Below are 26,604 nucleotides of genomic sequence, written 5' to 3'. Positions count from 1 at the left end.
AATTGTTGGGTGGCACGCATCTCTGTTGACAGCCAAGAGTGGTGGAAATTCCACATTCCTACAGAGATGATGGACTTCAATTGTGGCTGTATTGTTAATCAATTCAATGTCAGTTTGCTAAGCAAACAACACTCTTTGCAGATAACTGATGCTCCTCCGCGTGTGGCTAAGACACCACTGAAGAGGCTTCAGCAGTAAGTAGTGTGCATGTGGTGAAACGCAAAATTGTTCATCACATAACCGACCACTCGCCCCATGACACACCGACGCAGGCCGTACATCAAGCGACTCCCTATGCCATCGAATATATTCTCAGACTAAACGTACAGTTAGAATGTTTGGCCAGCCACTCTTCAAAGGCCATACGAAAGAAAGAGCGGTATTGTAATAACATCATCTTCTGGGGGCGTCCCCCCTACCGATGGTGCGATGTCTCACTGGCCTGCCACGAGAGGCGCGGATGGACGTTTCTTCATCTCGTGCCGCTACGCTAACGGAGGCACGGCCGCAACATGATTGAGACACAAACTACAGAATGTGATGATGGGGCATGGACAAAGGGAGGTGGGGAGGGGGGGTTAAACAGCCACACCAAGGCATCCATCCAAAGCGAACGTTATTTTTTTTAAAGCAGCGGTCGGAAGGATTAACGCCAACCCACTGAATTTAGAAGAACCGACAAAATACGATTTTAGACACCAAAACGATTCCTCAGTGACGTATTTCCCTGCTGTTGTACGGCCCACAAAGCTGTTGTGTTTTAAACAGGTGTTCTCACGTGGACTCAACCACGTGCAAACATCTGACAGCAGCCAGGTTTTCACGTGCAAACCATGGCAGCTCCATCTCTGTGTTGGGAATGAATTACTTAAATGACACTGAGTATCTGCTCAAATGAGCGTGGGGCCGGTGCTCATCTTCAATGGCAGCCCTGAGCCAGGAGCGGAGATTCCTAATTCCCATGGTGGAGGCCGGTCTAACCATGGGACAACCGCTGTCGACTTCCCTACATTAGATAGCACCTTTAAAAAAAATAACAACCATGAAAGCTCAATGAGGATTGGCCAAGTTGATTCCTGACTGGGATTTGAACGTGTGTCCCTCTGATCGCGAGTCAAAGGCCCTAACCAGGGCGCCACCTGGTGGAGCGAGCCTGGATGAGGCCCTGTTAGACATGACACACAAAACAAACAAACTAAACTATTTTTTTATTTTACCAGGTAAGGCCCACTGAGCTATAGAGCGCTTATTCAGAAGCGACCTTGCCAAAATTGATAGCTCAACGAAGTGGCTTATCATGCGGGGATTTATAGCAGCCAGATACTCTTAAACGCGTGATGTTGATGTGAAGGGGAAAACTGGATGCCCCGAAGAAAAATCCACGCGACCACGGGGAGAACATGCAAACTCCAAACATACAGCAGGCGTCGAGGTCGGGATCGAACCCACAACCTCCTATATACCAGGCGAGGTAGTTAACATCTCCTAGCCACCGCGGCGAGATGTGCACTGGACACAAGGACTCGGAGACGTTTGGACCAGGCCACCCCTTCCGTGAGCATAGCCAGCGCTGGTCGGGTAACTTCTGAAGATGACAACAGCCTCTGGTTACGAATGAAAGTACTTTGTGTTTCAAGAAGTAATATCAAGTAATTCACTGCTTGGTACTTCCAATTTATTTTAATCCGATTAATGGCACGATTGCTTTCAAAATTAACAAAACAGCCTGATTTAAGCACAGAATATCCATAAACAATGTGAATCTTTGTCGCGTGATCTGTGTAGATGTAACGATGCGTCAATGAATACAAATCATTTAGCTCACGATACATGCATTGAATGGTGTGAAAAATGCATTTCTCAATGGGTTCATGTAACCCCTGCAGGTGCTAGAAGCCGCTACATTCCCCCAAAATCATAGCACCGCTTAATGAATCGCATCGCAAACCAGGATTTACAACAAGTCCCTACATCCGAGATGGAGGGGTCACATGACCTGCCCTCACGTTATGCCAAACCGCTCACACGCAATAACCTCCAAATTTATAAACATAAAAGTAAATCTGGTGATTCTGCTAAGTAATGACATCCAAATTCATGGGTTTACTTACGCCTGCTACGTACACGTTCCTCCCCAACATTAAAACACTCGGCACAACCGACACCAGCACTAAAAATAAAACCCCGCGGAAGCTCCGCCATATCACAATTCCCACAATCACCCGCCAAAACGATAACCATGACACGCACCTTGCACCAACAAGGCTGTACATTAAAACAAAAAAGTATAAAACGTACATTTTATATAGTTAACTCTATATACAAAATTACTCCCCCGGGCAATTAACGAAACAAACCCCACCGCTCCCAGGCGCTTGCGAGCGGCTGGCACAGGTGGCGGGTGGCAGAGGAAGTTGTGGATGTGGGAAATGAGGCGTCGTACGCCAAGTGGCGCTTCTCCACATCGCCGTTGGGACATCACCAAGACCACACTGCTTGTGTCGGGGCACACACCAAACCTAATGTCCCGCGCGAACCGTTTCAACCGCGCGGATGGAGCGTGGCCAAGAGATGGAGACACCCAAGTGTTAGGCATCTTGACACGTCATGAAGACCGTCTCGTTTCGTTTAGACCGGTGGTCCTGTAAGAAGCCAATGGATTCTCTGAGCAAACCGACCAGCACGTGGACAAAACCAATGTGCGTACACACACGGACACAGAACCACGTGCATACATACACACGGTAACATAGCACGCACACACACACGAACAAAACCACATACATACACACACGAACAAAACCACGTACACACGGTAACATAGCACGCACACACACGAACAAAACCACATACATACACACACGAACAAAACCACGTACACACGGTAACATAGCACGCACACACACACGAACAAAACCACATACATACACACACGAACAAAACCACGTACACACGGTAACATAGCACGCACACACACACGAACAAAACCACATACATACACACACGAACAAAACCACGTACACACGGTAACATAGCACGCACACACACGAACAAAACCACATACATACACACACGAACAAAACCACGTACACACGGTAACATAGCACGCACACACACGAACAAAACCACATACATACACACACGAACAAAACCACGTACACACGGTAACATAACACACACACATTAGTATTGTGAAACGTTCTGTTAGCCTTCTTAGATCGAGCTTAACACAGCACACCTTCAACCCTGTCCCAACTCTTATCCTTAGTATCACATCAACGCTTACCCAACAGATCAAACTTTATTTATAAAACTGACCATATTCCTAACCATCACAGATTAATCCTAAAATTAAGCCTACTCTTACTCTAACGATAGTCCTACCCCTAATACCATCTTTAAAATGACCCTATCCCTAACCTTGTCAAAAGCTCTATCCTCACCCTCTCTAATAATGGCATTAATCATATCGTGCAGCAAATCTCACACACTTTCCCTATCCCCCAACCATAATCCTACCTTTAACCAGAATCGCCCTATGCACTCACACTAACCATATGTATAAACGTACCATTAATTCTACCGCTAGCCATAACAATAGCCCTTGCATGAGCCCCCTAACCCTAAGTCTAGCACAGTCGAGGGTTCATCAAACTTCAAATATATTGGTGCCGCCAGTTTTTCTCTCTCTCTCTCTCTCCATTCCAGTGCGAATGCGGGTTACGTGGAAGCCTGCACCAGATAACCAATGCTCACGGCAAAGCGTCTGCTGGGATGTGCCAAAAACAAAGGCTTTGCAAACGTAGGGAGGATTATTCGGCGAGCGCGGTAAAATCCGCATCGCAAATACCGGCATTTTTGTCGTCCTTTCCCTGCACATCCGATTAGCACGGTTGGCTACGTACGGTGGTTAAGAAGTTCAACATTGTGCCGGGCTCACAACTCTTGAGTGCATCCTCAGGCAGGTCGTGTTCACGCCCTTTATCAATCCACTGCTGGATGAAGGCCTCCCCACACGCCCTGTTGGTCGTGGGAGGTTTCTTTGACCATTTTTCTTTACCGCACTTGTCAAGAGTGCTGGGGTTGAACGAGGGGAGGGGAGGAGAGGGTGGAGGGCCACGGAATGGTTCCGAAATCGCTCGACGGTTACCGGTGTTCGCGATTCGCCTGGTTCACAGGGAGCCGCGCGCAAAACCGCCGCGTCATCGCCCCACTCCCCGATGATCAACGATTCGATGTTGACCACGACCAGTCGTGACAGCTGTTCGTGTCAAGTTGCAAACCGCAGAAAGGCCCCCTAATCTTGGAGATAATTTCCTAGGCCATGGTCTGGGATGTCCAACAACGATGTGAAATTTTGTTAAGGTCCACACTTCACTGCGTGCGATGGTGTATTGGAGGTGACAGTGATGTGATGACACGCTTGTACTTAACTCAAAAATCTTTATTTTGTCATTTAGCCTCATGATTGCGTCAGACAGCCCGGGACGCAGCATATTTGCATACGTACAAGATAAGAGCTGTTCTGTCATTGCGTTGCAGCTTCCCTAATAATTATTTCTGCAAAAAAGATAACCAACCACTAGAAATTATTAATAATATATATTTTTTAGACGAAAACACTTCTAATAATGTATAGTTTTCTTCTTGTAAAACTGGCCGGCGATAAGCCTTCACAGAACCCTGTTAACTAAAACCGGGGTAAAGGACGTAAACAAAAAAAAAAGGAAATTTTCATGAATTAATCCACGGCCATCGCGCTCATCGCATTCGATTCACAACGAAGGTTTATGAATAGCAGTGCAAAAAAATGATTCCCCATAAGCTTGTTCCGTGTCAAATCCTGAGGTCTTGGAAGCCACTCGGCGTGACGCGGTGCTCAAGCACGCGGGTTCAAATCAGGGTCGCATGTCGACACGGTCCACCATCATCATCATCATCCACTATGGGTAGATAAAACGAGAAGTCATCCTATGGCGAGACTGGCCCCTTGCGGTGGAAACGTGGAATTTCCACTGCTGGCTCGGAATCGCAGACGGAGATCAGCGCCACCCAAATGCTCGTGTTAAGCGGTGGCTTATCACGACGGCGTCTTCCGAAAATTGCACATGTACATCCCTATGGCTCTGCCTAACTGATGATTCATAACAACAGCAAAACCCGTGTGTGGCGGTCATACTGGACACTTGATGTTCCTCATTGGTTATTGGTTAAGGCTAGGGTTATCATTTCCAGCTGACGCAATAAAAACAATTAAACATGACAACAATAACGAAGTCGGCATCTAAAAAGAAAAATCCCCATCATTTCGTGTTTTGTTTCACTTAAAACACTCGGAATGCTGTGGCTAAAGTCCCGGATTAATTTGTTGGGCCAACGGGGCAGCGCGTATTTTTTTGAAATAGAAATGCGCAATCAATTCCTACTCGTGTAACGGTTGTATGTACACACACGTTACACGTACGCACGCACGCAAAAATGCATGTATGTATGTACATGAGCGCACGTGCGCGGACGCAAGTGCGTGCATGCACACACGAGAACGTAGATCACACACATACACGCACGCTAGGATATAGACACACACGTACACGCGCATGCAATATACATATGTACATAGTACACGTTCACCCACACACACACACGTGCAGTGCATAGTACACATGCATTTCACACACACGCATACACGTGGCGCACACACAAATATCAGATACACACACACATACATACTAAGTACATACATACACATGTATTTAACACACATACACGTGCTGCGTACACGTACAAATGGGTACCGCACACACCTACACACATACATGTAATAAACAAAGATATTTAAAGATGCCTCATGAAGTCTACACATGCTATTGAGACAAGTACTGTTAGCGAGCACCTATGAAGGCGGGCACAGCACATGAGTGGGTTGTGTGGCGAGCACCATGCCTAGCCACCTTTGTCTCCCAAGTGGTGATGTTTACACATCAGGTACTCATTTGAGGCTGAGTAGACCTTCGGGGACGCCCAGTACCAGTTCAGAAAATCGTCACTGTGGTGTTGGCCAGAATCAAACTCGAGTCGCCGGGTTCGTAGCGCAACACGCTAACCGTTACGTTACCACTCCCCACACGCACACAAACATGCCTGAACACACACGTGTAGTAGTACAACAAAGACACACACACACACATAGAAGCACGTACTAAAACAGACACACGTACATAGACACACACGTACACACCCACATACTTACTGCATACACGCACACACACACGCACGCACGCACGCACACACACGCACGCACGCACACACACGCACGCACGCACGCACACACACGCACGACCCGTCGTTGCTCAGTGCTGATGTCCCAGCGACAGAACGAGCGGCAGGAGGCAGCCGCTCACCAGCACCGCCAGCTCCACCTTGCTCAGCGCCGGCCCGGCTGCGGGGCCCCCTCCCGCTCCCCCCGTCGCTCCCGCCGCCCCGGGGCCCCCCCCGGGAGCCGACCCCCCCCCATCCGGGCGGTGGCTGTGGCCAGCGCCGCCCACCTCCGGCAGAACGTGCACCGTGGCCACGTAGAGGAAGGTCCCCGCCGAGAAGAGCATGGCCACCCCCGTGGCATCCACGGTGGACGCGGACTCCTTGCCACTCTGTGTGCGACAGAGGGTGGCGGTTGCACCTGCACCCTCGCCAAGCCCAACAACACAACATGCCCCCCCTGCCCCCCACTAGGTACTTATTTAAGGCTCAGTTGACCTCGGGCAGAGGTCAGCAAAGCTGTGGCTACGGAGTCGCATGCGCCATGGTGGCGAGATTTATGCAGGAGGTCGTGGGTTCGATCCCGACCCTGACGACGCCTGCTGTATATTTGAAGTTTGCATGTTCTCCTACGCTACCCCATGGTGGAGTGGATTTTTCTCCGGGCCCTCCGGTTTTTCCCTCCACGTTTATAATCAACGTGCGTTTAGAGTATTCGGCTGTTATAAGTGTCCACGTGATAAGCCACTTCATTGAGCTATCATTTGTGGCCGGGTCGTGTCTGAAAAGAACAATATAGCTCAGTGGACCTTACCTGGTAACATAAAAAGTAAAAAAATGTAACAGACGGCTTTCGTGACGTTATTTATTGAGGACTGTCTCGTGATCACGTGCATTGGCGACTCTTGAAAATTTCTGATTTTTGTTTACCGAATTCGAAAAAAATGGCTCTTCTTGTTATTTTGGTTGGCAACCGTTACGGATGTCACTCGCCACTTACGTTCGCCATCGCTGGGAATTTAACTGAGCCGCCAACTCGTCACTAGTACAGCACACCGGTGTGTTGGAGAGCCAAGCCACAACATTTACAATCTGAGCACAGCCAGTTTAACACGTAGGCTTTTCGTGACCAATATCATCCATTATAGAGGTTTGTGGGTTAGATCGCGTAAATATATAAATGTGTCATTAAAATGTTGTGGCTTGGCTCTCCAACACACCGGTGTGCTGTACTAGTGACGAATTGGCAAGTTCTGTTAACGTGACAACCCTTACTAGTTGGCTGTGTCGGGTGGTGGCGGGTTTTAACGACACATTTATATATTTACGCGATCGAACCCAAAAGCCTCTATTATGGATGATATTGGTCGCAAAAGCCTACGTGACAAAGATTATTATCGCTTTCAATTTCCTCAACGTGCCATGGAGGAGCCCGATCTGATCAAACGTGCAACCTTCCAACAACGCGTCGCGCGTCATCGCGCGGAGCCGCGGTTCCGCGTCTCCCACGTCTGGACACTGCCGCGTGGAAGCGGCACGCCGTTACCCGGACCTGGCTGAGGACGAGGAAGGTGACGATGGCGAGGACGGGGGCGGCGAGCGAGAAGACGAGCAAGTGGCGCCGGATGCGGTTCCGCTCCAGTCCCGCGTGCATCAGGAACGAGACCAGGCCAAACGCGGCCGGCGCCTCCACAGACACACGCACAAAGACAAAGATCCCCCCCCCCCCCGTATAGCCTTCAACAGACCGTTGGGGCAAGTACCCTTAGCGAGTAGCGCCTATGAAGGCCAGGAATGGTACACGAGCGGGTGGGTGGCCGGGACCACGCCCGGCTGCCTTTATCTTCCGTGTCGCGATGTGACACACCGCACCGGGTACTCGTTATGAGGCTGAGTCGATCTAGGGGAGGCCCAGGACCGGTTCAGATAATCGCCACTGGTGTTGGCCGTGAGCAGGAATCCAACTCGCGTCGCCGGGTTCGTAGCGCAGCACACTAAAAGTTACACCACCACTCCCCACAACACACACACGCAGCCTTGTTTTATCCGTTGTTGGATGAAGGTCTCCCCAATGCCGTCGCCATCGCTCACGAGCACTGCGATCGATCTCACTCCTGCACGCAAACTGAGCTCATCTTCAGCGGTGGATCGTCACCAGCGCTTCTCTTCGTTAATCCATCATCATCATCATCATCGCCGCCGCCTTAACTCTACCGCCATCTTCATAGATCCATCATCACATTTTTAATGCGTTTTTACTTTGCTTTGTGCTTAATTTTCTTCCCGTGAAATTTTTGGATTTCATTTTTGTACGTGCTCTTATACGCCCCATGTATCCTTTAAGAAAAAAGCCTCGTAGTCAAATAATAAAACAAGTATAAATGATGTAGAAAGACCAAGGTCACCTGTGTAGCCTTACACAGAGACCGCTGGGGAAAGGCTAGCCTGGCACACGAGGAGGTCGTGAGGCCAGAACAGCTGCATTCCTCCCCAATCCATTAAACACTCACTGTTATGGCCTAGCCAATAAAGTTGACGTTTGTTTAACCAGGTAATAACTCAGTTGGCAAAAATAGTTTCATTGGCAAGAGTGTTCTTGGTGGGGGGGGGGGGTCACTCACCAAAATGACAGACAAAGGGGGCAGCCGATGGGCAGTCGAGGGTAGGGAGAACTCACCTTGTGCAACATGATGGCCACGAACACGATGAGCTGAATGGCCGTGCGGGACGTGGAGGCTGCGGCACCCAATGCAACCCCGTCCGCTGGCGTGGGGGACGCGGGGAGATGGAGAGACGCGCAAACACCGTTCACAGTCTCGTACGGGTGCGGCACGTGTGCCGGCCTTTAGTCAAGCCACTGCTGGATTAATTTCAACTTGGAACCCTCCGGCCGCAGTCTTCGCTCGCTCGCTCTCGTATGGAGAGAGAGAGAGAACGACTCGGTGGGACGAGGAGGAACCACGGACAAGCAGGAAGGAAGCCACGCGATGAGCCGGCGCCAGCAACTGCCCAAGGTCTGCAGTCCTCTATATATATGAAGGTGTTATCGGATGAGGGCCTCCCCCAACTGCACGGGTTGTGGGAGTTGTTTGACACTACATCACTGAGAGTGTGTATCCATGCAGGCTATTGGGGGTGTTCGTCGACATGAAGCAGTTCCTCTAAGCCAGGTCGGAGTCCACTGAGAGTTTGGGACAGCGAGACTCTTTAATGAAGGTGACCTGTGTTCAACAATGGCTTTGTTCTTAATGTGAGCACATGCATAGCCGCAGACACTGACAAAGCCAATGACAGACTGAAAGGCAGAGAGACAGAAGGACGAACAGAGGAGAAAACATCTGAACAGGTAGACACACAAACCAAGTGAAGGTTAAATGGAAATAGAGAAGGAAAGAAAGGGCAGACAGACATAGGCAGACAGGAGGGAAAGACAGATGAGATAACATATGAACAGGTATAGAGACAGGACAACAACAACCTCCATTTGCCACGAAGTGGCAGTGATGTCACCACGGTGCTTGTAGCTGGCTATTTGCACTTTAAGGCCATGTGAAGTGTTGAACTCCCGCTGGCAGGAGGTCACGGGACAGACCCAGGTGCCATGGGTTGACTGACCTAGATGACTGGCCGATGCACCACCTGTGCCCCCTATTGTGTCAACTTGCTGTGTTTTAACCAGCCGACGCTCCACTCGTTGTTGTGAGCGTCGCTGCTCTGCCCTCCATTGTTGCTGGAGGGCGTCTGCCTCAAACTGCCCAGTAGCGTCCTTCATGAGCCTCCTCCACAGAGGTCGATCTTGACACCGCTGGTACAAGTTACTAGCAAGTCCACTCAGCTCCATAACCTCTCATAACACATCACTCCATCTCTTCTCTAGCCTGTGCCATGCCCGTTTATAACCCTCTATCTGGCCAAACAAAGGCTGTTTGGGCATGCGGTGGCTGGGCAGGACAGGACGCACAGATAGACAGATACAAACAATGGACGGTCACAGACAGAAAGGACAGGCAGGTGGACACATGGACCAAGAGAGAGATGTAGAGACAGAGGCTCTGATCTTCCTACCTGCAGCATGAACCACCAAGCCCAGTGTCGTCGTCATCTTAGAGTTTGCAGCTCGGCCCGCTTCTGTGTCTGCACGCATACACACACACACAGCACATACACGTTCATCTTCTTGGTTCTTTCGGTAAAGTCACGTAGAATGGAAATAATAAAATAATAAAAATAAAACATAATAAAATAATTCTCACGACGTTTCAGCCACAACGCAAGCAGCTGTCCTCAGGTGAAGAACAGGTCTGTCAGAAAGACAGTGTCTGACCACACAAACAAAGATCCCCTGTATAGCCTGAACAGACTGTTGGGGCAAATTCTATAAGCGAGCACCTATGAAGGCTGGCACGGCACACGACGGGTTTGGTGGAGAAGACCACGCTCGGCCGCCTTTGTCTTCTCAGCGGTGATGTTTACACACCGCACCAGATACTCATTTGAGGCTAAGTCGTCCTAGGGGAGGCCCATGACCGGTTCAGTTAATCATCACTGGTGTTGGCTGTGAGCAGGAATCGAACTCGGGTGGCCTGGTTCGTAGCACAACGCGCTAACCGCTGCACGACCGCTCCCCCTCAGACAGACCACACACAACCATGCATACACGCACAAACACGCGGGGCGTACACACGCAGAATAAGTTGGAATGTGATGGTGACCGAGCGTGTCTGATGGGTGAAACGTGGATTAGAGGCGGTGGGTAATGGGGCACGTGCGTGAAGTGGTGAAATGGGCATGAATGAGGGTAGGTGAAGGGTGCTAGGGGCAGAGGTGGCCCCCGGATAGTTGAGCTGATGGAGGAGCACAGTGTCGGGCTGGGGGAGAGATGTGGTTCGGTGCACATGGGAAGCGAGACCTCGGAACCGGGTCAGGACTTAGGGTCGTCGGAAGAAAATGACTGGCGGGCTGGGAGTCGGTTAGAGGTGGGCGAAGGAACCGATAGCGGTGGAGGCAGTGGAAGAGAAACATCAATAGAGAAGAGGGCCGAGCGATAGATGGAAAGCGAGAGTGAGAGTCTGATGTGGAGTGGGAGTTTGTTCCAGCACAACGGGGCAAGGAGAGAGAAAGAACGAAAGCGAGACTGGTCGCAATGAGTTGATGGAACAGTGAGAAAACGTGAATATTGTGATCGAAGGGGGCGTGAAGGGACATACAAACATGAGAGAAGAGAGGTAGGGCGGGGCAAGACCGTGCAAAGCTTTGGATACTCTAGGGTGAGGAATTTAAAAAGACAGCGGTGATGGACGGGAAGCCAGTGAAGTTGTTGAAGAAGAGGAGAGCGGTGAGGTGTGTGTGGAAGGTTGAGCACAGCGCGTGCAGCTGCGTGTTGGATGTGTTGGAGAGGGATACAGTAAAACCTTGGATTGCGAGTAACTTGGTCTGCCAGTGTTTTGCAAGAAGAGCAAATTTTTAAAATAAATATTAATTTGATAAACGAGCGAGGTCTTGCAATACGAGTCGTACGTGTAGACGCTTTGTCTGCCGAGCGTCACGTGATCACAACTCATATACGAGTGCTTTGATATACGAGTGCTTTGGATTACAAGCATGTATCCGGAACGCATTATGCTCGCAATCCAAGGTTTTACTGTAAAGGCATAAGCACAGAAACCGACCAGGAGTGAGTTGCAGTAATCCAGACAAGTGAGGTCGCCATTTTTAAAAAGGCCCAAGTAATCGACCGCGAAAACAACCGGTCCATTACAACTGTCAGTCGATTCATCATGGACTTCTAACCCTTTGGCACCCCGTCGCTGCTGTTATTGAGGATGCGGTGCGCGCGTACACGTACCGTCCTGCGTGTGCATGTGCGAGCTGCCGATCTGATCGATGAGCAGCATGAAGACAAAGCCGAGGACGAGGGACACGCCGATGTAGGCGTGCAGCTCCGCGTGGCCATCCGCGTGCCCCTCGGCGTGCCCCTCCGCGTGGGCCTCGGCCGCCGCCGCCACCGCCGCCGCCACAGGTCCCGCGGCTCCCACCGCGGCCTCGTGCGAGCGCTCCTTGGCACCCTGCGTGACGTGTGAGTGGGCGTCTCGTAGCGCGAGAGGGGGGACACGGGGGGCACAATGGGGATAAAAAGACACTGGTGGTGAGCCAAAGAACTGCGGGTGCGCGAGAGACAGGTGAGTTACGCAGCCGTGAGTGTGTTAGGCTCCTGCTGTTGTGGAGTGACTCATGCAGCCAGCTATGGCTACAGGGTTTGGTGGTACATGTTGTTTATGTCGTTTATTGTGAAATTTCGGTCACAGTTCCTATGATCACTGTTACATTGCTTATGGCTTTATTTTGGTGATTTCGAAAAGTTGTTTGGTTTGGCCATGTTTGTTTGTTGTAGTACGGAGTTAGAATGATGGCCTTAATCTAAGTTGTCTTGTGGTTGTTGTTGTTGTTTGACTTGCATCCCACTGGGATTTTTGCACAGCGTTGGTGTACGGTGCTTTTTTTCTGGAAGACTTTTTTTCTGGATTTTTCTGTTTGCGCATAGTCACTTTAAGATTTTATTTCGATTTAAAGCTTTCGTGACTGCAGGGATGCATCTTCTTGGTTCTTTCGGTAAAGTCACGTAGAAGGGAAGTAATAAAATAATAAAACATAATAAAATAATTCTCACGACGTTTCGGCCACAACGCAAGCAGCAGTCTTCAGGTGAAGAACAGGTCTGTCAAGTAGACAGAGTCTGAATGGCACGCTCCAGACTTGGAGCGACTATTTATGCTTTTGTCAAGACGCTCTTCGCCCCTCCATCCCAGCATAAATAGTCGCTCCAAGCCTGGAGCATGCCATTCAGACTCTGTCTACTTGACAGACCTGCTCTCCACCTGAAGACGGCTGCTTGCGTTGTGGCCGAAACGTCGTGAGAATAATTTTATTATGTTTTATTTGTATTATTTTATTACTTCCCTTCTACGTGACTTTACCGAAAGAATCAAGAAGATGAATCACTTTAAGATGTTTTCTTGTTCATGTTTTTGTTATTTTTTTGTTGCGGTTGCACCCCAAGAGCCGAATGGCTCACAGGGCTATACCAAATAAATGAAACTGAGTGCTACGCGCAGGCAAGTGCGCTCGACAGGTGTGCCACGCACGTGCCTGTGCGTTAACATAGCGTTGACGGTATCTGTATTTGTACATCAGGAGTGGTGGTGCAGTATTGTTCACGTGGCCTCAAAGTGCACCTGGCTTGGCATAGGTGCCGTGGTGACGTCACCATCACTTAGTGGCAAATGGCAGGTATTGGTGTCGTGGTTTGTGCACTGCGCTACAACCTTGGCGATCTGGGTCAATGATTAGCAAATGGGGAGACAAAAGCAGCTCGGCAGGCATGGCTCTGTCCACACCACCATGCTGTGTGCCCACGAGGTGTTCACTATCACCTGGGGCTTAATTTAAGTTGGGTTAGCGACTCTGAAAATATATTCCACACCAGTCACGCCACCTAATTAAGAGGCCTAGTTTCTCCTCTACGCCCCAACCTCCAGAACCACTCCAGTTTACCAGCAACCCAGGAAACATTTCACGAGAAAATAAGCCCCTGCCAACGGCACTTTAGCCCTTGCCCAGACGGTATGGACCACTTAACGGGCCATCGTGTTGGTAGATACCGTGTAGCGCATCCTCGTACAAAGCGTGCACGCCTTCGGGAATGATGACGGCGAGTGCCGTGCCGCACAGAAGACCTGCTCCCAACAGTGTCACCAGCTTCAGTTTCTCCTGCGGGCGGATATACATTGCAGACACCGCACGTTCAGCCATGCTTAGTGAGCACCTGTTAAAAAGTAGCTTTCGGATAAAGGTCGAGTGAAAATGTCTTTCTGCTGAAATAAATATGAAAATAATGTAATTTTCTCCATTGGTGGCACCGAGCCAATGGTGGAAATTCCACATTCCTTTGGTGGGAGCAAGTATTTAGGATTGCTGTTGATGGTTTTAGCTCGGCATGATCTCCTATCTCCATCTTCGCAACATCTCCCACATCCGCAACTTTCCCTATCCTAGTTGCCACCAAGATTGTTATGCTTCCCGGCATAAACGCTTTTACACCGACATGAATTTACATTGACAGACAGAAAGTGGAACACATGGATCAGTGAACAAATACAAATAAGATACAATATTGAAAAAGGAGGCTTGGGCAGGACCCCTCGCTGGAAAAAACGAATGATGGAGCGGCAGCCAAAGAAGGAAACGCGCCCGATAGGACGTGCACAGCAGAGATGGAGCGATGAAATAAGTTTCGATTTAAAGCTTTCGTGACTGCAGGGATTCATCTTCTTGGTTCTTTCGGTACAGAAAGAACCAAGAAGATGCATCAGGTCTGTCGGACAGACCTGTTCTTCACCTGAGGACGGCTGCTTGCGTTGTGGCCGAAACGTCGTGAGAATAATTTTATTATGTTTCATTTGCATTATTTTATTATTTCCCTTCTACGTGACTTTACCGAAAGAACCAAGAAGATGATTAAATAAGCTTGTGTTGTGTGCAGGTGCTCGGTGGATTATAATGCAGGATTGTGACAGATGGTGACGGTTTGCTGAGGCCATCATCCTGCAGTGAACTGATCGTGGCTGCTGATGATGAGATTGTTGTGTATTATTGATGCCTGTAAAGTATGCGTGTGAGATACACACCTCAGACAGGCTGATAGCGAGGGGAATGCTCCCAGCCACGTAGCACCCAACCAGCATGGCCAGGGACAGCAGGGAGACGCCCGCCAGCTCATCCATGATGACTCACAGCAGCAGCAGCACCACCACGTCTACACACTGCACACTTTACCGCTCTACCCACCACACTGCACACAGCACAAGCCGCACTAGTCAAGCATATTACACAGCAAACAACATCATGCTGCACATGCATACATGCCACACTGGAAGGCACAAGGAACTCTATAATCACACCATGCTACATTCACGCACGCCACACCACCCACTGCATCACTGTGCACTGCACAAGCATGTGCAGCATAATAGCCACGTTAATGACACACACTACACTGCACAGCAACAAGGATACTCCACGCGTGGATGAAGCACATACCTCAACAAAACCACTCTGCCACTTCATCCTGCACAAGGACACAACATTGTATTCAAGCACAGAGAGCACTGCACCAAACTTCCCCATTACAAGCACAGACCACATTAGACCAGCACGCACTACATTACATTACTGGAGTGGACTCCATACCGCACTCCACAATAACAAGGACACTCCACTATAGCACACACACACAGTATACTACTGTATCACACGTCACATTACTCAATGGAGCACAGGCACACACCATTCTACTACTCAGAACCACTCCCACAGCATACAAGCCAAAGCGCCAAAGGACATACTTCCCGACCACAATAAAGCACTAAACTCTCTAGGCCCCTTTATACTTGGGGTTTAGAGTTTAAGTGTTGTAATTTAGGATTACGGTGTATGGTTATGGGTTAGAATGTATTGTTAGGTTCAAGGGGTTTGGTGTTAGGTTTAGCGGTTTAAAACGAGGGGGTTTAGGGTCAGGGGTTTATAGTTTGGAGTTTTGGGGTAGGGATTAAGAGTTTTGAGTTAGGGTTTAATGTTAGGGGTTAGGTCTTAGGATTTAGAGTTAAGGGGCAAGGGTTAGAATTTAGCAGTTAGGCGTTAGGTTTATGGTTGTGTTACGGTTCATGGGTTGGGGTTTGGGGATGAGGAGTTAAAGGATTAGGGGTCAGGTCAGGTGCCAGAGACATAAGTGTTACCTAAGAATTCTCAGCCCTCTCCGAGCCTCACACCACGTCGAGAAGAAACCCTGAACACAATCTCAGCAGAGTGATCGCAACCGCACCGAACCATTCCCGGCAAGGCGCCCACGACACGAATGAAGCCGACCGACAGGAACCGACAGGAACCAACGTGAACCGCACCGAACCCATCGGAACCGGAAAAATCCTCCTGACGAAACCACACACTCTCGGACAAATACATGATGATCAAAACGCACTGTGAGAAGCACCAACACAACCACACCAACACAACAACACCAAACACAACCACACTAACCACAGCCACACCAACACAACCACACCAACCACAGCCACACGAACCACAACCGAACCAACACAACCACACCAACACCACCACACAACCACACCAACCACAGCCACACGAACCACAACCACACCACCACACAACCACACCAACCACAGCCACACGAACCACAACCACACCAACACAACCACACCAACACAACCACACCAACCACACCAACCCAACCACACCAACACAATCACACCAACACAACCACACGAACCACACCAACCCAACCACACCAACACAACCACACCAACCCAACCACACCAACACAACCACACCAACACAACCGCACGAACACAACCACACGAACCACAACCACACCAACACAACCACACGAACCACAACCACACGAACCACAACCACACGAACCACACCAACACAACTACACCAACAACAACCACACCAACCACAATCGCACGAACACAACCACAAGAACCACAACCACACAAACACAACCGCACGAACCACAACCACACCAACAACCACACCAACACAACCACACCAACACAACAACCACAAACACCACAACCGCACCAACACAACCACACCAACACAACACACAAACACAACCACACCAACAACAGCCACACCAACACAACCACACCAACACAACCACACCAACACAGCCACACCAACCACAGCCACACGAACCACAACCACACCAACACAACCACACCAACACAACCACACCAACACAACCACACCAACACAGCCACACCAAACACAGCCACACGAACCACAACCACACCAACACAACCACACGAACCACAACAACACAACCACACCATTACAACCACACCAAACACAATCACACCAAACACAACCACACTCATGAAACACTCAATCCAACCGCACCAACGTAAACCACACGAAACACAACCCACGCCAATGTTACCGCAACATCACCTTACTACACACACACAATTGAAAAATATGTATATTTAAAGGTTAGTTTGGTATAGCGCCGTTCATGCAAACTGCATCTCACGATCGCTGCGGAACCGCAGGCAAGCTGGAAGGCTCCCAGGCGGCGAGCGGGCGTCAATAATTGCTCTGAAGTTGTCCAAGTACTCAGATGTCTTCACGTTGGAGGCCATCTGAGCACCCGGAGAAAACCCCTCGGCACGCGAGGGGACAACGCTCTATCCCATATCAGAAGGTGCAGCTGATGTCAGTCCCAGCCTTGGCTGTTGCTGCATTCTACCGGCGAGCGAGGGGTCAATGTGTGGCTCCCCACCCACGCAAAACGTCCGTGTGTGATCCATCAACCCTCGCCTCCGTAGCGCCGATGCGTGATTCGGGGGGTCGGGCAGGTAGCGATTTCACCACGTATCTCACCAATAGCAACAACTACGTTCCAGCGACGGCGCCTGTGCCGGGCTAGGTGCACCACTTTGAGGCTGCCGCGCAAAGTGGTCGAAGTCTCGATTACAAGAGAAACACGGGGCAGACCCAGCAGGTGCAACATGGGTTGGCCGACTGAGAGATGATCTGGAGATGCACGGCCACTTGTACACCCCCCCCCCCCCAACAACGCACGGACACAACAACAAGCGCCATTCGCCACTAAGTGGCGGTGACGTCACCACGACGCTTGTGCCAGGCCACGTGCACCTTGAGACTACCACGTGAAGTTTCGAGCGCCCGCTGGCAGGTCACGGGGCAGACCCAGCAGGTGGCACGGGTCGACTGACCGAGATGACCGAGATCGCACCAACACACAGGGACTCACATCCGCGACGCCGACGAACCCGGCTGCGTCTTCACTCGCTGCTCGCCATGCCTGCTGCTGCTGCCTCCCCTTGCGCCTTTATCAATCCTTGCCACTCCCTTGTTGTTGTTTCTCCTCCTCCTCGTCGCCGTCGTTGTTCAGCAGCAACGAGATCACGGTTGGATCCCGGGTCAAGGCTACACGTCCACAGCCACCACCACCTCCTTCATCATCATCACGGCAACCGCTGACCAACCCCCACCCCCTTCACCCCTCGTACGTGGCTCACGTGATGCTCCCGGCGGCCATCTTGGTGAAGGAAACGCAACCGCATCACCCCTCTGCGGGTCTCTGTTAGATGACGTCTTCCACCGCCAAGCTCTTTCGGCTACGCCTTCACCAAGATGGCCGGGAACACGTCGCGGTTTGTCCGTGACGTCATCGCAACCTTCGACTTTTTTGGCACACGCGGTGCGATGACGTCCCCGTAACGTGTTACGTCATCCGCGAAACGACTGGACTCCACAAATCTGGCTGTCGCCTGATGAAGCTCGTTGTAATTACTGGCGAAACGTCGGACTCAGATTGTAAATGTTGTGCTTTGGCTCTCCAACACACCGGTGGTGCTGTACTAGTGACGAATTGGCCATGTTCTGTTTACGTGACAACCCTTACTAGTTGGCTGTCGGGTGGTGGCGGGTTTTAACGACACATTTTATATTTAAGCGATTTAACCCAAAAAAACTATATTATGGATATTGGTCTACCACGTGCTTCCGGTTCCCAAGCGGATAACTTCCGGGTTGCCCCCTCCCTGAGCTCCCTACGCTCGATAACTTCCGGGTTGCCCCCCCCCCTCTACCGCCTCCCCCCTGTGCTTCCGGTTCCCAAGTGCGATAACTTCCGGGTTTCTCCCCCCACCCCCCCCCCCCCCATTGACCCCCACCCCCTGTTTCCGGTTCGCACAAGCGATAACTTCCGGGTCACCCCTCCCCCCCCTCGTGCGGTCCCCAAGTGCGATAACTTCCGGGTTTCTCCCCCCACCCCCTATCCCCTGTTTCCGGTCCCCACAAGCAATAACTTCCGGGTCGCCCTCCCCCCTCGTGCTTCCGGTCCCCAACGCGCTTCGTCTTCCCGTGTCGCCTCCATTTGTAGAAGTTGGGAACGAGACGAAAAAAAAATCCTCTCTCCTCGCAACCGCACAAGGCCTCGCTCCCTCGTCATGGTGAGCCGCGCTCCCTCCCTCCAGGGCAGCAAAGTCCCTCCCCCCGCCGCCGCATCTCGGCTCCAAGCGGCGCTCACCGATCAAGGGCGGTTCGGGGGGTACAAAGTGGCGGCGTTTTTGTCATCCGAGGCCCCGGCGGTGGTCGTGGTGGTGGTGACCGCGTGAACATGGCCGCTGTTTTTGTGTTGAGGAGGGAGGGAAGGGAGCACGCTTCGACGTCTGTGGCTGACACGATGAGGGCTGTAATTGAACGGGCGCTTGTCAATCCACTGCTGGATGCAAGGGGGCCTCTTCCCGTGTGCCACGCGGGGGTTGTGTTTGGACTTCGCCGTGACGAGCGTTGTGGGCTGGGGGGGGAGAGGTGAGGCCGATGCCGCGGTCGGGAATCGAACCCAGATGGGTTCGTAGCTCAGTACGCCAACTACTCGTGACACCGATTTAAAAAAAAAAATATTTTATTGATATTTGAGGCGTTGGTATTTTTTTTTTTGCGTGAAAAGCCGATGACCGATTTGCCACACGGCATGGACACGGCTAGCGTAGAACGGGAATACGTTTCCGTTTTAAACGAGAACTGAAGGGCGCTGCCACATTGGTGAAAGGGTTGTTGGCACAACGGACTTGCGAAATCGCGAGATTCTCACCCGTTCGATTCTATCTCGCGACACGGCAGGTGAAGTAGTGGCCACGTGTAGTAAAGAGAGAGACCCTGTCCCGCCTCGATCCACCCAGCAAGTCACATTCGATCGGCTGCAAACGATTTAAACGCGCGGGTTTCACACGCACTGCCAACACGTCTGGGGTAAGCTTGGAAGAGTAGACCAAGTTACCCTCTTAGAGAGAGCCCCCCCCCCCCCCCCCGTCTCGCGGAAGCTCTTTCGACTGCTCGAGCGAGCAGTTGCAGGGTTGTATCAACTTGCGGGTTTTTTTAAAACTGGTTAACGAGGGCAAATGTGTAACCACTTTGCTCAGGTCGCCCATACCGTTCAAACGTTGGCGCTGCCTTTCTTAGGTTACTAAAGACGGGGGGCAGCGTAGACCTGGACTCGTGGATAAGGAGGAGAGTTGTGGAGGCCAAGAATGAAATTGGATATCTCGGTATTGTTGTATTTCAACCCCCTCAGGCTTGAAATTCGCAGCGACGGTCATCCCATGGCCGTGAGAATGAGGAATTTCCACCGTTGGCTTCGGCCTACATAGGAGACACTTTGACTTGGGCTGGGAAGTCCTTAACCGTGTCTAAAACTGCGTTTTTATTTGTTTTGAAGGTCTTGACACACGTAATGTGTGTGTTGGACTTTCTTTGCACCGTACGTAAGCCAAAGCGTGATAATCGGAGGGTGCCGTTTCACCACCACGAATGGGAATGTGGAATTTCCGTACCGTCTTCATTCACGCTGCATTTAGATGTATAATATAGTTATATAACATAGATGTATAATATTGATATATAACAATGAATAGATGTATAATATTGATATATAACAATGATATATAACGTAGATATATAATGTAGATATGAAATATAACATACAATATAAATATAATTTAGATGTGTAACAGAGAAATAAATTATTCTTGGTACTTTCGGTAAAGTCACGTACAAGGGAAATAATACAAATATTAAACAATAAAAATTCACGGCGTTTCGACTGCAACACAAGCAATCGTCGTCATCAGGTGTGAAATCCACAGCAAGACATTTGAAAAAGTGGCGGTTTTTCCTAATACAGATATATAAGTATGTAATATCGACTAACATTTTTCGCAGTTGCCCTTCTGCAGCAAAGTGAGCCGTGTCTCATCGTGTATTTGAAAGTTTGTCTTGAAGGCAATTAGAAATTGGAGACGGTTGATGTATGAACAGGTGCTGTTTGCTGTTCAATAGCAAACAACCACCAAAGCGCGTCTATAACAGCGTAGGCGTTTTGACGTCGAGTGTTGCAGACAGACCCTATGTATGAGGCAAGATGACATTCAGAAAACGACTTGCTCTACTGCCACGTAATACGCACCACGAAGCTCCGCAGATTCGGAGTCTTCGAGCACTTGATAATGTCTGTTCCATTTCGATTTAAAGCTTTTGTGACTGCAGGGATTCATCTTGGTTCTTTCGGTAAAGTCACGTAGAATGGAAACAATAAAAATAATAAAATAAAACATAATAAAATAATTCTCACGACGTTTCGGCCACAACGCAAGCATCCGTCATCAGGTGTAGGTATGTGATTAGTACTACTTATGCCCGAGCATTATGCAGGACTAGCACCATAATGCACGGGCAATAAGTAGTACTAATCACATATCTGCATTTCCCATAAATATGCTAAATTCCTCTTGATATGCAAATTATTTTGTCAAGGCGCCCTTTCCCCCCCTTCCAACCCAGATTAAATATACGCTCCAAGCATGGTGCTGTTTCATTCAGACGCTGTCTCCCCGACAGACCTGGTCTTCACCTGATGATGGCTGCTTGCGTTGTGGCCGAAACGTCGTGAGAATTATTTTAATATTTTTATTGTTTCCATTCTACGTGACTTTACCGAAAGAACCAAAAAAATGTCTGTTCCGTTTACCACACTTCTAAAGTAATGCGCACCACCACACATGTGCCGGTTATCCTACTTACTACTGCGGAGGTTGTCAGTAATGCTGTGCACGGCTCTTCTGATGTTGTTTTCGGGATGTAACGCGTGTGGTTCGGGGGGAGGGGAGCAAAGCCGATTCAAGTGACACACCAAATTTAACATGATGGTTTTCTTGTGCAGTCTTCGGTGACTGCGCTGAGACCATCAACCGCACGTGAAACCCCAGTTTTTGGACAGGTAACTGACACCCGGATTGGAACCTAGGTCTCAGGTGGTGTTGGGTCAATGTGTGGAGCAATATTGAGCTCCTTTGAGCCTCCCAGGCAATTGAAATTCAGAATAAAAAGCGGCTTCTATTTCGTATATACTCATTAAGTTTGTCTCATGGGCTGCTCGATAAAATTTTAGATGCATTTGTCTAAATAAATTAAAAGTTACCGTGACTCTCGGGGCTGAACGCATTCTCGTAAATATCACAGCCGCGCCGGAGTTGATGTGCGGCAACGAGGCTGATCACGGCCCCCGCGGTGCATGCCCGGAGCCCACTTCTCGCGAGTTCACTATGATGGTGGCACGTTTTACCGTAGCCAGGAGGAGCCCAGGGTTCAAGAGGCAAATCTAATAAGTAATATTTAAAAATACTTTTTTTTAATACGCTTTAATGAAATGTACCGTACGAGTAATGGCAGAACTCCACAACTCCAGGAAGTGGCCCCGAAGTTTGCCGTGGTGATTTACAGCCAACGTGAGTTGAGCGTGAACAATTAGACCCAAGCCGAGATATAAAAAATTATTGCTTAATTTTTTTTTATGATATAATATAGTATTGTCATCAGTATGACATACGTATACAGTCGATACGACATTGGGAAGTGGGTTAAAATTAAGTTACAAGATTTGAGGATATGACAACAGACAGAGTTGAGGATACAACAGAGTGAGTTAAATAAAAGCATGTAAAAATGTTTACATTTATAAAAAAAAATTCCAACTGCTGTGCTCCCATGGATCCTATTATTGCATCACGTAATATTTAACCTTATTTCTTTATTTACTCGGGAAACCCTCACTTCTCCAGACTTTTTCCGGAGGATCCTGCAATTTTTTTGCAGTAGGGTGCGATGTTCCTAAGTGCAATTTCGATTCTGTAATTTGCAGGGAGATTTTTCGACATTGTGATCTTTGACTGACATCGGTTACATTGCAAGTGTCTATTTTTTTTGTTGTCCTACCTATGGGAGGAAAACTAGAGAACCTGGAGGAAACGCCACTCAGAAAAATGCCCGAGTCAGGAACCGAACCCAGGGTCCTTAATTGTGAGACCACGAGTGTTTCCCACTCAACAGCGCCAATAGTTTTTTGTATTGCATCCTTTTAATTGCTTTCTTTCCCCTCCCACCCCTTACCCTCCACAGTCTCACACAATTCTGCTGGTGCAGCCGACCAAGCGGCCGGAGGGACGCACCTACGCGGACTATGAGTCGGTCAACGAGTGCATGGAAGGTGCGGCGGGGGGGGCCCCGGAGGCCCTTAACGGTTTCGAGCTTTTGATTTGTGTTTGTGTGTTGAACTTCTTTGGCGCCGTACGTAGCCAACCGTGCTCATCGGAGGTGCGGGGGAAGGACAACAAACTACATACAAAAAGCAGTTCTGAAGAAATTAGTTATTCAATCCAGGTTATTTGCAAGTGCATGGCTCCAGTGGCTTCATAATATCGGAAGGAAGAGCGTGTGATTTGACGTGTGATTTGACGAATTTACGCAATTCAGGGTCATAATTATCGTGAGATATGGAGATGAGAACATTGCCCCAGTGTGTTTTATGTTTTCCTTTGTAATGTCTGCCTTGTTTATAACGTATATTCTCTCCTGTCTTGTCAATACTGTCCCATCTGTTTTGTACCGTGTGATTTTACTCTTACATTATTGATTCTGCTTCATCTGCATTGTATCATCTTGTATACAGTCCAAAATGATACATGCCTTATTTACAATACTTGCCTTGTTTCCACTGCCCCCCCCCCCCCCCCGTCTTATCTTATTCTGCCGGCAGGTACCCTTTGTTCTGCCTTATTATTACACTGTCACTTATTGGTACTGCATCCTTTGTATCTGCTCTCGTTTGTACAGTTTAATTTGTGCTTTATTGTCTAGACTGCCTTGCTCCATCTCATTCTGACCATTTTCCTGAAGGCAAATGTAGAATAACATTAGCAGAAATCGAAATTAATTGTTATGCGTACAGTTAATTTCATGTATCGTGATGCTACGAATCGCTATGAATGAATGCTTAGGGCCAAGCGTTTGGTGCTAAGTGAAGGAGCACGAGGTAGAGGTGATTGGTGATGGTAGACAGAGGTGGACATTTATTAAATACCTACCGAATCACCATTTGCAAGTGTGCAATAAGTACTTTTGTACTTGTGTGGAATTGAGCGCCACGAGCTAAGAAACTAAAACTAAACTATATTTTATTTTACAAGGTAAGGCCGACTGAGCTATGTAGCTCCATTTTCAGAAGCTACCTGGCCACAAATCATAGCCCAACGAAGTTGCTTATTACGTGGAAATGTATAGCAGCCACATACTCTAAACACATGTTTCTAAATGTGGTTGGGAAAAACCGAATGACCCAGAGGAAAGTCCACACGATCACGGGGAGAAAATGCAAACTCCAAGTATACAGGCATCAGGGTCTGGATCGAACCCACGATTTCTTGTATACCAAGCGAGGTAGTTGACTTCTCGCCACCGTGGCGCGCTAACCGATGCAGCTCTTGCCTATCGTGTCGTACAGTGGCACGTGAAACACAGGCACGTAGGTGAACCACATCCATGTGTCGGCGTGTAACATGTTGGGGTTTGTGGGTTGTGCCACGCAGGAGTGTGCAAGATTTACGAGGAGCACCTGAAGCGCATGAACCCCAACAGCCCCTCCATCACCTACGACATCAGCCAGCTGTTTGACTTCATAGATGACCTGGCTGACCTGAGCTGCCTCGTGTGAGTCTTCATTATCTGCCTACTCCCCCTCCCGAACATGCTTCTCTCCCCCTCCGAGTGTGGACAGGTTGAGTGCGATTGTGTGTGTGTGTGCTGTTCTGGCTGTTTTTAGGTGCTCACTAACAGCACTTGCCACAATAATCTCTTGTGGATATATGGGGGATCTTTGTCTTGTTGCATGTGGAGAGCGTAGGTTAACTCGGCCTGGAATTAGTACCTGGTGTTTTGTGTAAATATGAGTACTGGGGAGACAAAGGTGTCTGAGCATGGTGCTGGCCACCCACCTCCGTGTGCCCTTACGATCCGAGTCGATACTCGCCCAACAGCCCTTGCCCAAACGGTCTAGAAAGTTGTCGGGAGATCTTTGCGTCTTGTGTATCTGCGCGAGCATGAATGCATGTGCTTTCTGTGGACAGCTACCGTGCCGACACACAGACTTACCAGCCGTACAACAAGGACTGGATCAAGGAGAAGATCTACATTCTGCTGCGAAGACAGGCACAGCAGGCGTCCGCCAAGTGAAGGGCTTTGTGGGAAGGGGGGAAGTGGGAGGGGGGGGGGGTTAGATGGGGGGGGCAGTTGGTCGTAGCAGGGCCAGCACTGTGATGCAAACAAACGGCACATGACCCAGACAAAAAAATGCAATCTCGTGTCATCAACGTGACGCCATGCAACTGAGATTCGAGTGAAGGCTGCGTGTGTGGAATAGCGATCGATAGTAAAGCTGTTACCGTCAGGCTCGATGCAATCTCTATGTTAAGCTAAGGTGTGTGGAATCTGGTTGTGTGTAGATACCCATGCAGCTATTAGGTAAATGTGTTAAAGCAATGGATGTCACTCTTTATATTACAATTTTAACTTATAAAGTACGTTCAGAGGTGCTATTAATATACAGCTGATGAAATCTGGTTTCAAATGAAGTTATAATTTGTAATCTGAGCGCATGCAAGTGTGTGTGCGGGGAGAAATGGGGCAGGAGTTTTACTTCTTGTGCAATGATCCCAGTGATTGAAGTTTGATTCCAGACCACGGATTACATCAGTGGTGAGTCGTAGCGGATCCTTTCGTGCACCTCCCCTAGATCAACTCAGCCTTAAGCTCCTACCTACTGTAGCGTGTGAACATTCAGACTTTGGAGGAAACTTGTTGGATAGGGTGCTGGTCACACCACCCCCTCTCTGACACTCTGCCCACCTTAATAAACGCTCGCTAACATGACTTCCAACAGCCTACATGGCTAAATGGGTGATTACTTTGCTGTGTATGCGAGTGGGTGTGCTTGTTGCAGATGTACAATATTAACACGATTACGCAAATTGGCTTTTAAAAAATGCACAACAATTAACATGACATTTTGAGCACTTGAATGTGTTAAAAAATAATTCTGTTCGGCAAAGGCTGTTACAATATGCAGTCAGATTCCATAGATGCAGGTTTAACATGCAATCTGATTTAACTGGGCTCGGCATTTTAACTTGCGGTTCCACCGACTGGTGGTGACTCAGCATGTTTGAGATTGGGTCTGGCTTGTTGGTACCAATTATATTCCACGCGTCTCGGTCGTTACGTCATGTGGCACAGGGAGAAGAGCTTGTTTCCAATTGGTTTCCGCGCGCAGGCGTTCAACTTGCGCGCCCATTTTATCGCGATGTTTTTTTTCCTAAAAGACTTGCTAACCCCTCCACTGGGCGTCCGGCA

The 26,604-nt window shown here is 49.3% G+C and overlaps 2 protein-coding genes across 4 annotated transcripts; one reads left to right on the top strand and one right to left on the bottom strand.

Annotated features, from left to right (window-relative positions):
* Positions 1 to 1,661: 1,661 nt before the first annotated feature.
* Positions 1,662 to 18,365, bottom strand: SLC39A9 (solute carrier family 39 member 9). Of its 2 annotated transcripts, none has more exons than XM_078608697.1 (8): positions 18,113 to 18,365; positions 14,940 to 15,103; positions 13,914 to 14,022; positions 12,101 to 12,343; positions 10,321 to 10,389; positions 8,933 to 9,018; positions 7,808 to 7,942; positions 1,662 to 6,647 (listed from the first exon to the last, which is right to left on the bottom strand). In XM_078608697.1, exons 2-8 carry the CDS (start codon positions 15,033 to 15,035, stop codon positions 6,351 to 6,353), a joined length of 1,035 nt encoding a protein of 344 aa, XP_078464823.1. In that variant the 5' UTR covers positions 15,036 to 15,103; positions 18,113 to 18,365; the 3' UTR covers positions 1,662 to 6,350. The 2 variants fall into 2 exon arrangements, with proteins under 2 accessions (XP_078464823.1, XP_078464824.1); XM_078608698.1 differs by lacking the exon at positions 18,113 to 18,365 and adding an exon at positions 17,719 to 18,060.
* Positions 18,366 to 19,115: 750 nt separating this feature from the next.
* ERH (ERH mRNA splicing and mitosis factor) lies at positions 19,116 to 26,124 on the top strand. Of its 2 annotated transcripts, XM_078608682.1 has the most exons (5): positions 19,167 to 19,316; positions 22,085 to 22,141; positions 23,320 to 23,407; positions 24,786 to 24,906; positions 25,323 to 26,124. In XM_078608682.1, the coding sequence occupies exons 1-5, from the start codon at positions 19,314 to 19,316 to the stop codon at positions 25,426 to 25,428; spliced, it is 375 nt and encodes a 124-aa protein (XP_078464808.1). In that variant the 5' UTR covers positions 19,167 to 19,313; the 3' UTR covers positions 25,429 to 26,124. The 2 variants fall into 2 exon arrangements, with proteins under 2 accessions (XP_078464809.1, XP_078464808.1); XM_078608683.1 differs by lacking the exon at positions 22,085 to 22,141 and having other exon boundaries at positions 19,116 to 19,316.
* The last annotated feature ends 480 nt before the right edge of the window (positions 26,125 to 26,604 follow it).

The sequence above is a fragment of the Lampetra planeri genome, chromosome 30 (assembly GCF_965212315.1).
Source record: "Lampetra planeri chromosome 30, kcLamPlan1.2.h2, whole genome shotgun sequence".
NCBI classification, from domain to species: Eukaryota; Metazoa; Chordata; class Hyperoartia; order Petromyzontiformes; family Petromyzontidae; genus Lampetra; species Lampetra planeri.
The sequence above is the reverse complement of the archived record's forward strand: the minus strand, read 5'-3'. Positions and strand labels throughout refer to the sequence as shown.